The following is a 14,623-nucleotide window of genomic DNA, read 5'->3' on the forward strand; positions in this document are numbered from 1 at the left end:
CCTATTTTGGTTTAGTATCTATTTTTGTCTGATAATGCCTCTTTAAAGTAAATTGGGCACTTTTCAATGTTAAAAGCACTATGTAATGCTGTACACAGAGCTAAGTGATTCCTCTTAGCTGATGACCACAGCTGATGTTATTGCTGAGCAAGCCAGACCCCAGTGAAGTCTGTCTGGCTGATCATAGACACTTTTTTTATTGTGAAAATGAGGAGGAAGAGTTACTGGCCTCAAAAGCATAGAATTTCAGCAACACCTTTATAGAATTTTAAAACTTAAAAGATTTATTAAAAAGAAAAAATACTTAAGCACACAAGATAAAAATTACACAGTTAAATGACAGTCTTACAGAGAAACCTCCAAAAAACATGCTTGGTTTAAAAGTACAAAATTAAACTACCTTTTTGGCAATGACCCCTTATAGATTTCAAATCCAGCAAATATTACCCAAGTCAAGGAATTGTTGTTACTTTAATAAAGGTAGACCTCACGGTGTACCTCAAACACTTACAAAAGGAGGTTCAGAAACAAACTGTTTCCTAAAACAGAGAATTCCTGGCTTAGCATTGAGTTGCTTTCTTCAGTTTAAGTCTTTCACAGCTTTTCAGCAATCCAACACACAGAAACTGTCTTCAGTGGGCAACCCCCACAGCAACTTTCTAGTTATCTCTACAGGCGGTAACAAGCAGGATAAAGGGAAATCAGTAGATGTAATATATTTGGATTTCCAAAAGGCGTTCGATAAGGTACCGCACATAAGGCTACTTAATAAGATAAAAGCCCATGGTGTTGGGGGTAGTTTATCAGCATGGATAGAGGATTAGCTAACTAATAGAAGACAGGCAGTTGGGATAAGGCGGGCATTTTCTGGATGGCAACCTGTAACTAGTGGAGTGCCACAGGGATCAGTGCTGGGGCCTCAATTATTTACAATGACTTAGATCAGGGAAGTGAATGTACTATTGCCAAGTTTGTGGATGAAATAGGCGAGAAGACAGGTGGGTGAGGATAACACAAGGAGTCTACAGAGGGATATAGTCAGGTTAAGTGAGTAGGCAAAAACTTGGCAGATGGAAAATAATGTGCGAAAATGTGAGGTTATGCACTTTGGCGGGATAAATAGAGGAGCTGGGTGTTATTTAAATGGAGAAAGACTGCAGAAGGCTGCAGCACAGAGGGATTTGGGAGTCCTTGTGCATGAATCCCAAAAAGCTAATAGGTAATAGGGAAGGCAAATGGAATGGTGGCCTTTATTTCAAAGGGAATAGAGTATAAAAATAAGGAAGTCTTGCTAAAACTATACAAGGCACTAGTTAGACCACACCTAGAATGCTGTGAACAATTTTGGTCCCCTTATCTAAGGAAAGATATACTGGCATTGGAGGCAGTCCGGAGAAGGTTCATTAGGTTGATCCCAGAGATGGAGGGATTTTCTTATGAAGAGAGGTTGAGTAGGTTGTGCCTGTACTCATTGGAGTTTAGAAGAATGAGAGGTGACCTTATTGAAACATATAAGATTCTTAGGGGGTAGATGCTGAGAGGTTGTTTCCCCTTGTGGGAGAGTCTAGGACCAGAGGGCATAATCTCAGAGTAAGGTGGTGCCCATTTAAAACAGAGACGAGGATGAATTTCTTCTCTCAGAGGGTAGTGAATCTGTAGAATTCTTTACCACAGAGGGCTGTAGAGGCTGGGTTGTTAAGTATATTCAGGGCTGAGATAGACAGATTTTTAATCAATAAGGGAATCGAGGGTTATGGGGAAAAGGCAGGAAAGTAGAGTTGAGGATTATCAGATCAGCCATGATCTCACTGAATGACGGAGCAGACTTGATGGGCCGAATGGCCTACTTCTGCTCCTATGTCTTACAGTCTTAAACAGCCCCTAAATATCATTTTCCCCCCTTTCACTTCAGGTTCCATTGTCCTCAAACACCTCAAACAACTCAACTTCTGCAAATATAAAAATCTTTCATGTTTTCTATTTCATCTCTACTTCTGGGTCAATAAAATTTAATATACCTTCCCCTGTTTATTCATGGAACGTCTGTAAGATGCAAGTGTTCCCAGTCACCTCTGAACTCCAACAACTGAAAACCAATTTCCCCACTTATCTCACACTGCAAATTTCAGATCCAACTTATTTATTTGTAACTCAAATCCACCATAACCACTCATTACAAATGCACAAATCTAACTCTTTAACCTTTCATCTCTTGGGCCTCATAGGCAACTTATCCATAATAACCTTCCCCCTGTTTAATTAACCCTAGACACACACATACCCACAGGTCTCTACAGAGAAAACATAATCACAAACATAAAAATATACATCTCTCATCACACTATATGGAGCTGTATTTCATACTGAAAGTGACATACATTAAATTGTTTGCACATTAGACCAATATGTTGAGTTGTACACCAAACGAGTGAGACCTGAAATATCGGGATTGCAACATCTGTAGTTAGTACTTGCTTAAAAAAATCTACGCTTGAGTTCAAACACTTATCAACTTCTTTTCCCTCAGATATGATGCACAAGTTAGGATATCCCACTGGTTAACTAGTTAATTGGGTTTGGACCTATGAATCAAAAATCTTTAATCCACCTTTAAAAGCGAAACATCGGCCTGACCTAGTATTTCGCTGCGACACTCCATCCTCTACACAACACACACTGGTCTTTTGTTCTCCTACATCTACAACACAAGCGCTGCTTAAACCACTCCCAAAAGTAGCACAGATTGATTCCTGATGGACAACAGCACCTGGAAAACATTATAAAAAGGCAAAGAGTAACTAAAAACCATTCATATTTAAAAAAATTTAAAATTGAACAGAAATGCATCATTGAGCAAATATTGTTTTTTAAAGACCAAATTCTGCTGATTCTTGATTAACCGAACATTAATTACCTCAATTAAAGCTGAGCAACTATTAACCTCTACAGGTACAGTGTCTCAAATCCAGCTGTCCAAAAATCAGAGTTGTCCGAAAACCTTATTTTAGGTTATTTAAAAATTTTTTAGAATGCGTCATCCATCAATTTTAATTGAGTAAAATAAAAAAACTTACCAGGACAATTTGGCTAGGCGTTGCATTGGCATGGTGCAGTGTTGGGCTGGTTACCTGCTTCGTCGCTTGCATGCTGGTCTATTTCCATGCTCTGAATGACCCTTGACCCCACCCGACCAGGCATGGCCCAAACCACCCAACCCAAAATCCGGCAAGATCCAAAATCCGGCATGACCTTGGTTCCTGGTTTGCCGGTTTTGTAACACTGTACCTATATTAATTCTAATAGGAAAATTATTCCAGACTTAAAATCATAGATGTGAAATAAAACAGGAAATACATGGCAGATTCATCAGCATGTGAAAAGGAAAGTAAAATTAAAGTTTGAGATTCTGAGGAGTTATCTTTACCCCAGAAGGTTGCGGATGTGCCACCATTGAACATATTTATGGCTCTGATCGACAGTTTTATAGTCTCTCAGAGAATCAATGGCTATGAGGACCGGGCGGGAAAGTGAAGTTGAATGGTGGTGGAGGCTCCATGGGTTGTATGGTCTTCTCCTGCTCCTGTTTCTTATGTTATATTCTAAAACTTTACCTTTTCCTTACAGAAATGATTTAGAGCACTCTTGCCGAATATTTTGATATATGTCCACATTAAAATTACATCTGTGCAGCCAGGTCCCCTGCAATAATAAATATACTATGTACACTTACCTGAGAATCCTATATTGTTCAAAAGTAGGTTTATCAGCTCTTTAACATGTTGTCTGTTGTAGATATCCGGGATGAGCAGTATACATCTGTAATACTTGTGTAGTCAAAACAAAACAATTAAATAAATCCCAGGATTATAAAAATATTTTAAAAAGTGCAGTACAAAAGGAAAATGTGTCATAATGCATCTATTACATATTAAAAATCTTGAATGGGTGCAATATTCTGTCTTAAAATACTTTGAATACCCCTATGTCAGGTTCTACCAATCCATGGCAAAATACATTTTAAGTTTAAAGCAATATTTTGCCCCCAAATGCTCTCCATGGACTTGAGTGCATAATCTAGACTGACACTTCAACGCAGTATTAAAGAAGTGTTGCAATAAAGTGAAATAAAAACAGAAAGTGCTTGAAAAACTCAGCAGGTCGGGCAGCATCTGTGGAGAGAGAAACAGAGTTAACATTTAGAGTTCAATATGACTTCTTCAGAACCCAAAGATGACTGATATTGGACTCAAAACGTTAACTCTGTTTCTCTCTCCACTGGTGATGATCTCCAGCATCTACAGAATTTTGCTTTTATTTTATTGCAATAAAGTGAATGCTGTTTTCTCTGCCGCTCTCTCACAAGATGGCTTTCCAATTGTAGATATAGATATGGTATTGGTCAAAGCTCCATTCAAGCCGGATTAGTGGCTGCCATTGAATCTTCAGTCTGTATGAAAGATAAGTTTACTTGCATATATGTGGAATTTACACACTGATGTAATAAATATTGCATCAAGTTTTTATAAAAAAAAGTCTGCAAATATTGCCTACAAGTTTAATTATAGTTCCAACAATAAAACCCCACTATTTTAACAGTCACTGAAGTTGCTACATTGATCTCCGAGTGGACTCATGATTAAATTGGAAGTAAGTACTTCAAACTAATTAAATATCAATTCTGGCATCCAAGCTAGAACAAGTTTAGTCCCATCTGGATAATATGTATGAGTTGAAATAAGTTAGTACAGCTTTGTACAGATCCCTGGCAAGTCCACAATCATATACAATTTTAGCTACATCATAAAAGAATAAACAAAATTCTCTAACATATCCCCCTCATGTGACAATGTCACATGAGATGGGACATGTTCATAATTTACGTTATAAGTTTATTAAACTTTTTAAATCCCTACATGAAAACTCATCCCACCGGGGCTCTTGGCCTGCCGGCCAACCTTAAGATTGGACGGGCAGGTCCTTTAATTGTTTAAATGATCCTGTCAATGGCCTCAATTGGCCATTGACAGGTCGGCAAGCGCACAGCTGATTTGGCTGTGCCCCCACCTTCCTGAAAATTTAAATGGGGCGGGATGACATTGGGGGTTCCGCCTGACGTCATCCTGCGTCATTTTACGTGGTGAGCGAGCCCCGCCCCCCTGCTTGCCAATGGCAAAATTCTGCCCACTGTTTGTCTTAGCTTCTTATGGCTAAGTGTAATACCTTACCATCTCTTTGAAATTCAAACTAACCTAATTTATCTAAAAATGCAAATGTTCCTTGCACTTTACATCCTAAAACTTCAGCCATGTTTATATATTTAGCATTTCAAGCCTAGCTTCCCTTTTGATAACATAAAAGCTCCAGGCCAGCTGCCTCCAATTCAATTAAATTCCCCATACACATCCACACAGAGAAACTAATCCAAACCCCACTATTAACCTACCTTTACAATAAATCATATTAATATTATGAAAATTATTATGTTTTCATGACACGGAGGCATGGATAATATAGATAAATAAGTAGGCTGTATAGCTCGGGTTGTGAGCACAGATCTAAAGGACACAAATAACATGCATGACACGAGCGGAGATGAAAATTCCCTTCCAACCCGAGTAGATGATACTCGGAATAGATTCCCAGCGTAGGATGCCAACGCTGTACCCGTTAGCTCTTTCAAAAGAAAAAGCCAAATACATATTTTGTTAGGAATGGATCTGAAGTTTATAAAGAAAGAGCTTGCACTCATATAGTGCCTTTCAAGCCTTCAGAGTGTCTTGAAGCAATTCACAGCTAACGAATTGATTTTGAAATACAGTTGCTGCAGTTTTGGAGGTAGACCAATTTGAATGTAGCATGGTACCACAAACAGCACTGAGATAAATGACAGGTTAATCTAATTTTAGAGCTTATCATTGAGGAATAAATGTTAATCAGGGCACAAATAGTGCCATGGGATCATTTACTTTCACCTAAACAGGCAGATAGAAACTCAGTTTAATGTATCGACCGAAAGATGGATCCTCCAATATGCTGCATTTCTTCAGTATTGGATTGAAGAGTCAGTGCTGTCATAACATGACAGATAATTAGCTTCAAAATGGTCTCACCTACGTCTGGAACATCTCAGACCACTCTTTGGTGCTTAAAGGTGAAACATGTAATGGTGGGACGTAGAGCAAGAAACAGGTCACTGCTATGGGTCTGCGCCAACATGGATGGCACTGATAGGCAAGTCCAAGAAACTACTCAGCTTACTGTTATCCTCTGCACTAGGTGTTACAGCATTTCACAATTTTGTTGTAAAACACCAACAAAATAACCTTTGGTGTGTTGAGTACACACTTAATCATATAGGAATGATCATTTACTAAGGAATATTGATTTGCTGAGAAACTAGCCTTGCATCCAATTTTCAGCAAGTAAAAATCCAGATTTTTGGAACATACTGACACTTCCTAAATGAATGATGGAAATAAGGAGGAAACAGATACAGAAAAGATAGATGAGGTTAGATTGAAGGGATGAGATTGTTTTAAAAAAGAGAGGTGGAATTGGAGTTTAAAAGAGTCTATGCTAGAAGCAAACAATGGATTTGAAGATGATTTTTCACCATGCCTAATCTGCTTTCCACATAAGTTCACAGAACAATTGTTTAAACTCCTCTTGGAGACTCAACTTCTAGTCTCACTGTTGCGTTTACTTGGTTTGAAATTAAAAATCTTGGCAACATCTTGCAAGTCAATGTGAATAAAAACAGGTGCAAAATCAGCTGCCAATTTGCTTAGAGCTTGTTTTGTGCTGCTGCATAGACCAATTTCACCCCCCAGCACCCTATAAGTATTTATTTTTAATCCAAATCACATTTCTGTAGTGCAACATTAATTTTATTCCCGAAAATTGTATTAGTGTCTGTCCTACTGTCAGTGCATTTTTTTCCTTGGACTTGCTGAATCTAAGGTTTAAAAGTGGAAAAGGTACACTATTAACAAAAGTACAGATCACAATAAAAACTGTAAATTTTGTCCTAAAGAATTCTAACTGTTGTTTCATTGAACTTTTCATGAACATCACAATTTTTGGTAAAGGCTCAGCAGAAATTAATTGTATAACTTAATTAGAGAATTACGAAACAAAAGTGAATAGCTTGGAATCCACTTGGCTTCTTGATTTAAAGTTAAAATGCAGTTTTATAATGAAATATTTGCACTATACATAATTGATAGCAGAACAGTCAATAAGTGAAATATTTTGTAATAGAATAACTCCTAAAGCAATTCAGAGTTTTACTGTTTTCATTAATAAAGTTGTTATTAACCTTTAAATCTTTCCGGGGAATTTCTAGGAATTTCTGAATAGCGAAAGTCCATATAGTTTCCAGATCAGCCAGCACTGCAGTGAGAGAGCCTCCAGGTCCTGCATGAAGATTAAACTGGCCTCTGCGAATTGGCCAATGTACATTGTAGCAGTCTGATGGATTTACATACAATGCCTGTTGGAAAAGAATGAGATAATACTTCTCATTATGTTTAATTTTGGATTGTACAACTTCATTATGACACAAAGTTGTTGCTCTATCCGTTATGAAATGAACTCAAAAGCTAGACAGAAAAATTCTAGCAACAGCGGCACAGACCAGTTTGTGAATGGCCTGATTCTAGGCTGTAAATTCAGTGTAAAATAGTAGAAAGGATACGAGCAAACGAGGGATTAACACCTTGATTGATTAGAAGACTAGTGAATCAGGTGCTGCAGTGGTTGGGATAGGGTGTAGTCCCTTCACCTTTAAAATAACAATATCAGTATTGCCTAGTGATTAACTTAATGCAGAAAATTGCACCATTTCTTAGTAGTAAACTTACACCAAGTATCCTAGAAGAGCTAGCATAAAATAGTTTCACAAGATTGTAGGTTTAACTGAAATGAAAGCGTTAAATGCCAACATTTCCAACTGCAGCAGAAAACCAGCAGGATTATGAAGTTTGTATATTTGGTAACATAAGAATCTATGAAGAGACAAATGTATCAGGAGAAGAATGTCTCACAAACCTGTACCCTAGTGTAAGCACAAAGGGTCCAGGAAAAATGTGTAGGTAAGTCCAGAGGTTTTTTGTTGACTCAATGCATGCTTCCCATCCAGGAGACAGGAAGAAAAAAAAAAAATCTACGTCTTTTTTCTGTTTTTTAAAATCGACAATTGCTGGTCTGATGAAATGGCTGCAGCTGATCACATGTTTGTAGCTGTGGAAGATTCTAAGCTGTTCCAATGGACAAATGCTACCTCATCATCCACCTTGTATTGTATAAACATTCCAGCCAAGCCAAGGATTTGTTGATGATATGTCTGCACCAGCCAGCTCTGGACAAAAGTAGAGCTGCATGTGGCTTGCCATCTCCAACATTGTACTAATGGTTCTTCAGTTACCTGTTCATACCACAATGAGATTTAACAAGTGCCTCGTTAGCTGAATAGCTCAACCTGAAACCATCCTGTCACATCACCAAGACTTGAGATGTTTGAATTCCTTTAGTTATACAACTTCTGAATTTTATCTTTAGTTGTGGTTCAGTAGAGAAAACCGGACCCCAGGCTAGCAGCCAGTCTCTGACCTCTATCTTTCTCAGAATCTGATCTCCAGAAAGAACCCTGTATTGCACCTACAAAGTGAGCTAATACCATGGATACTTTGCTGCATCTTCAATGGACTCAACCTGCAACCGAGTTCCTAGGGCCAAGACCAGGAATTCTTCCAGAAAAAGACACCTAAAGAAACCTTGCTTGGACAATGATTCCGGACTGTAGATTCATGTAAAACCATCATTCTTATTTTTATCGTGGTCTTTGCCTTGAATCCCTTTTTTCCCCTTATCCCTTTCTTATTGTATGAATGCAAAAGGGGCGGATATTGCGAAACTCATTCCTGCGTTTTCTGTGGATGCGTAAAATAAAATACCTTCTTATTTTACCTTATCTCGAGTTTGCTGTGGGGTTATTAATTGAGGATTAGATAACTCCAAAACTGAATGGGTGGAAAAATATGCTACCATTTATAAAGGGAGAATTCAAAAATCAAAATACCTTTCTGTTGACGGACAGGTAGTAAGAGGAGAAATCAGGGCTGCAACAATGTAAAGCAAGTAATAGATAGCTTCACATCCAAGTGTTAATGTACAATAAACTGAGAAAGAAAAAAACTTTGATGAACAAGAACTTGCATTTATAAAGTCCTGTTCATGATGTAAGGACGACACAAAGTGCTTTTTAATACACACCATATTCCACAAATAACAAAACAATAAAGACCAGAGAATCTGCTATAGTGCTGCAGGTTGATGGATAAATATTGGCTAGGTCATCAGGAAGAACTGACCTACTCTTCTTCAAATAGTGTTAATAGATCTTTTACATCCAGCGTCATTAGGTCTTTTACATCTATCTGAGGTGCCAGATGGGGCCTTGCTTTATCACCTTATCCGATATAACAGCGCTCCCTCAGTGCTCCACTTAAGAGTGAGTTTAAACTATGTGCTCAAATTTTTGAATGGGACTTAAACTCAAAACCTTCTGACTCTGAGGCAAAAGTGCTGCCACTGAGCCAAGGCTAAACTTGTGCAAGCAACAATTTCTGTTGGACATTTCATGCCTTTGGGATGTCACAACACTTTGTAACGTATAGCGAATGTTAATTTCTAGTTACGCAGCTTAATAACCATGGTCTGAAGTGCTAAAAGTTTCACTCTTGGTGTAACGTCCAAGTGTTTTTATTTGAGACATTGATGCCGAGCTATTTTGTTCTCAATATAAACAAAAGGCTAGACTTTAAGAAATAGCAACTTTGTGGTTCACTTCCCCTTCTGACTTTGTCTAGGATTGATAACCAGCCACATCTGAGATTGTAGAATGTTAGGTAATATTTTAGAAGTCTACAGTATTTCATATCAATGGTAGAGTTTCTTTTTTGTAAAGAATATACACGCACAGTAACACAAAGTTTACTTATCAAGTAAAAAAAAATTACCTCTTCTCCTACAAGAAACTCAGGTTGATGTGAAGTGTTTGTCCATCTGACCCCAGAATTGGTGTCCAAGACTGCTGGTCTCATCTGCTTGTTATATGCCCTCACCTGAAAAGTTTATAAAATGTTATAATGTGCCATTCACTAGTCGTAAAGCTCTCAAACTCATATGTACAGGGGGAACATTTGCCCTGCCACCTGCTGTATTTTTTTTACCATATTGGGTTTCAAAAAATATTTTTCCATGCACCAACATTTAATGTAAACTCAATGGAAAATGTCAAACTATGAAGAGTTTAACAATAATAAACAATGATCTTCTGAATTGTTTATCATACTTTATGCGCTAAAGTAATATTTCAATAAAGAATGGAGGTATTATCGAAGTTTGTTTTAAAGAGAAAGTGATGCCCCCACCATTCCCCTTATGTAAAATTGTTGCTGTGATGAAATCTTACTCCAGAAAACTGTATTACTGTACCTGATCTGGAGGAGCTGGTATTCGCCTTGCACCATTAGACATCTTTTTGGACCAAATGGCTTGATCCACCATTTTAAGGCCATTCTGTCTTTGCTCATTGCTTTCTGGTTTCTTAAAAAAAAATCATTGATTTATGGATTTCCAATTTTAGATTATCTTCACATTAGCAATGTAAGTTAATCATTAGATAAAAAACACATTTCTTCAAAGAAAGTGAAGATGAAATTTGCCTTCTTGAACAAAAATTTGTCCGATTCTATTTAACCCTAAACCGGATCTTGCAGTGTCAGTGTTCCTCTGAAACTGACAGTAACTCGTGGAGTCTGCTCATGCTCTGTTAAACATGGAAGTTGAGAAGTTGCAAATCGAGAAATGCTTCTCCACAGGGTGCGTTGGTTGATGTCCCTCCAGGCTGCAATCAAGTATAGTTAATTAAACTGACAGGAATTTCCCTTTTGTGCTATTAATCTCGCTTTAAAAAATGTCGAAAAAATTATACCTTATTGAATCAATTGTAACTGGGTTTTTAATGGCGTACTAAGTTCATAATTATTGCTGAAAAACCTCTCCGACCCTTGAAAACCAATTTTACATTTGTGGAATGTTAAATCTCTAAATTATGATAAAAACTTCACATTTTAAAACTAATTAAAAAAAAAAGTCAATGTTATTTTAGTCTCTAACCTAATCTCATGTATGTCTGAGTCATCTATTTCACTCGCTGTAAAATTTAACTAAAAGTGAAGGATAATCAGTGCACTTCACTTTCTAGCTTGCTGCCTGTGATATGCCTTCAATATGATTAGCTATTTACCCTGCCTGATGACATCACGCCAAGTGATCCCTTGACTTGGCACCTGATGTTGGGAAAGGGAAAATCCATGTTGTAGAGATTGCTAGATCATTGTGGGCAGCTTCCTTTGATATCAGCATTAAGTACTGTTGTTTTGCCACTGACTGGAAAACTGGGGCCATTAATTTTTCACTTTATCTACAACATAAATATTGACAGGCTAAAAGGCTCAACTCAGGCACTAAAATAAAGGACACAACAAAAAACAAAAACAACTTACATTGAGACCATCCCTGTGCAGCCATGGGTCCTCATAGTGAGTCTGTCCTTGCTGTTTATGTCTTCGGGCAATGATATGAGGTACACCAACAGGAAGTGTATCTGCAGCTCGACCAATCCTTAGAGTGGATGAACCAGGATGAATAACCACAATGAAGTTACTCTGGATTGGCTTCAAAAGTAAATATTAAAAGGTTTAGTTTCTATTATAAAGGATGCAATAGCAGAGCATTTAGAAATGCATAACATAATCAAGCAGAGTCAGCAGAGCTTCATGAAGGGGAAATCATGTCAGACAAATTTCTTAGAATTCTTTGAGGAGGTAACAAGCAGGATAGATAAAGGAGAACCAGTAGATGTATTACATATTTGGATTTTTAAAAGGCATTTGATAAGGTATCGCACATAAGACTACTTAAGATAAGAGCCCATGGTGTTGGGGGAAGTGTATTGGCTAACTAATAGAAGACAGAGAGTTGGATAAGGGGGGCATTTTCAGGATGGCACCCTATAACTTGTGGAGTGGCAAAGGAATCAGTGCTGTGGCCACAATTATTTACAATATAAATTAATGACTTAGATGAGGAAAGTGAATGTACTATTGCCAAGTTTGCAGATGATACAAAAATAGGTGGGAAGGCAAATGGTGAGGATGACACAGAGTCTACAGAGGGATAGAGACAGGTTAAGTTAGTGGGCAAAAACTTGGTAGATGGAATATAACGTGGGAAAATGTGAGATTATGCACTGTGGCAGGAAGAATAGAGGAACTGAATATTATTTAAATGGAAAAAGACTCCAGAAAACTGCAGCACAGAGGGATTTGGGAATCCTCATGCATGAATCACAAAAAGCTAACATATAAGTGCAGCGGGTAATAGAGAAGGCAAATGGAATGTTGGCCTTTATTTCAAAGGGAATGAAGTATAAAAATAGGGAAGTCTTGCTAAAACTATAGTTAGACCACACCTAGAATACTGTGAACAGTTTTGGTCCCCTTATCTCAGGAAAGATATTCTGACATTGGAGGCAGTCCAGAGAAGGTTCACTAGGTTGATCCTGGGTACGGAGGGATTTTCTTATGAGGAGAGGTTGAGTAGGTGGACCTAGAAGTTTAGAAGAATGAGAGGCTACCTTATTGAAACATATAAGATTCTTAGGGGCCTTGACTGGGTAGATGCTGAGGAGCTGCTTCCTCTTGTAGAAAGTCTAGGACCATAGTCTCTGAGGAAGGGGTTGCCCATTTAAGACAGGGATGAGGAGAAATTTCTTCTCTCAGAAGGTAGTGAATCTGTGGAATTCTTTACCGCAGATGGCTGTAGAAGCTGGGTCATTAAGTATATTCAAGGCTGAGATAGACAGATTTTTAATCAGAAAGGGAGTCAATGGAAAAAGGGATGGGAAAAAGGCAGGAAAGTGGAGTTGAGGATTATCAGATCAGCCCTGATCTCATTGAATGGTGAAGCAGACTCGATGGGCCGAATGGCCTACTTCTGTTCTTAAGTCTTATAGTTTATAACCCATCTTTAGAACATATACAAAAAAACTCAAGGATGAGAAAAAGTAACTAAAATTCAACCTTTTAGTATCCTATCCTTACTGGCAGATTATTCCAAACATTTATTAATCATTGGGTTAAATTTATCCAACATTTTTCACTTTTCACTAATTTAATTTAAAACCTCTGATCCTATTTTCCTGGCTTAAATGAGGCAAACCTAAAGTGATTAATTACGTAAACCTCCCTTATCTGTCTTCTTTCTAGACCTTTCAGCTCAAGATTAAAGCAGTTTGGATAACTTGTATTATGTTGATATTGGTAAGCATGTGTTATCCTCATCATAACTCATCCCATATGCACTTGGTGACTATTTATGTCACTTGCCTATATATCCTCTACAGTACATCAGCTTTTCTACCTTTTCCCCTTCAACATAAGCTCAGTAGGATTGTTTGTTGACAATTCCAGTATTCAGCTACTCTAAAAATGAAGCAGATAAAACTGAACATCCAGGCTGCACATATAAATGGCAAGCAATGACGATCATTGAAAAGCTCTGATCTTCAATGGCACCACCACAGACAAATCCCTTATTGATGCCCTGGAGAATGTAAGGGAATCATCACTGGCTAGGAGCTTAACTGGGCCTACTATATCAACGACAAGAATAAGGCAGGCTCCACAAATATCCCCATTCTCAAGGATGGAGGAGCCCAGCACATCAGTGCAAAAGATAAGGCTGAAGCATTTGCTACAATCTTAGCCAAAAGTGCCAAGTGAATGATCCATCTCGGCCTCCTCCAGAGGACCCCAGCATCACAGATCCTAGTCTTCAGCCAATTCGATTCACTCCACGTGATATCAAGAAATGGCTGAAGGCACTGGATACTGCAAATGCTATTGGCCCTGACAATATTCCGGCAATAGTACTGAAGGTTGTGCTCCAGAACTTGCTGCACCCCTAGCCAAGCTGTCCCAGTACAGCTACAACTCTGGCAGGTACCTGGCTATGTGGAAAATTGCCCAGGTAATGTCCTGTACACATAAAGCGGGACAAATCCAACCCAGCCAATTAATGCCCCATCAGTATGCTCTCCATCATCAATAAAGTGATGGAAGGGGTCATCAACTGTGCTATCAAGTGGCACTTGCTTAGCAATAACTTGCTCACTGATGCCCAGTTTGGGTTCTGCTGGGGCCACTCAGCTCCTGCCCTCATTACAGCTTTGGTTCAAACATGGGCAAAAGAGCTGAACTCCCGAGGTGAAGTGAGAGTGACTGCCCTTGACATCCAGGCAGATTTGACCGAGTGTGGCATCAAGGAGCCCTGGCAAAACTCAAGTCAATGGGAATCAGAGGGAAAAATCTCCGCTGGTTGGAGTTGTACCTAGCACAGAGGAAGATGATTGTGATTGTGGACGTCAGTCATCTGAGCTCTAGGATGTCACTGCAGGAGCTCCTCAAGGTAGTGTCCTCGGCCGAACCATCTTCAGCTGCTTCATTAATGATCTTCCTTCCATCGTAAAGTCAGAAATGGGGATATTCTCTGATGT

The 14,623-nt window shown here is 38.5% G+C and overlaps 1 protein-coding gene across 2 annotated transcripts in view; it reads right to left on the bottom strand.

Annotated features, from left to right (window-relative positions):
- The window catches only part of actr8 (actin related protein 8), a 29,401-nt gene that overhangs the window by 10,977 nt on the left and 3,801 nt on the right, over positions 1-14,623 (bottom strand). For both annotated transcript variants that reach the window (XM_041190940.1, XM_041190939.1), the window contains exons 2-7: positions 11,571-11,741; positions 10,498-10,608; positions 10,020-10,124; positions 7,319-7,492; positions 3,731-3,824; positions 2,635-2,767 (exon numbers count right to left, since the gene is read on the bottom strand). In XM_041190940.1, the coding sequence (XP_041046874.1) occupies positions 2,635-2,767; positions 3,731-3,824; positions 7,319-7,492; positions 10,020-10,124; positions 10,498-10,608; positions 11,571-11,741 (788 nt within the window). The remainder of the gene's footprint in view (positions 1-2,634; positions 2,768-3,730; positions 3,825-7,318; positions 7,493-10,019; positions 10,125-10,497; positions 10,609-11,570; positions 11,742-14,623) is intronic.

The sequence above is a fragment of the Carcharodon carcharias genome, chromosome 7, assembly GCF_017639515.1.
Source record: "Carcharodon carcharias isolate sCarCar2 chromosome 7, sCarCar2.pri, whole genome shotgun sequence".
NCBI lineage: Eukaryota > Metazoa > Chordata > Chondrichthyes > Lamniformes > Lamnidae > Carcharodon > Carcharodon carcharias.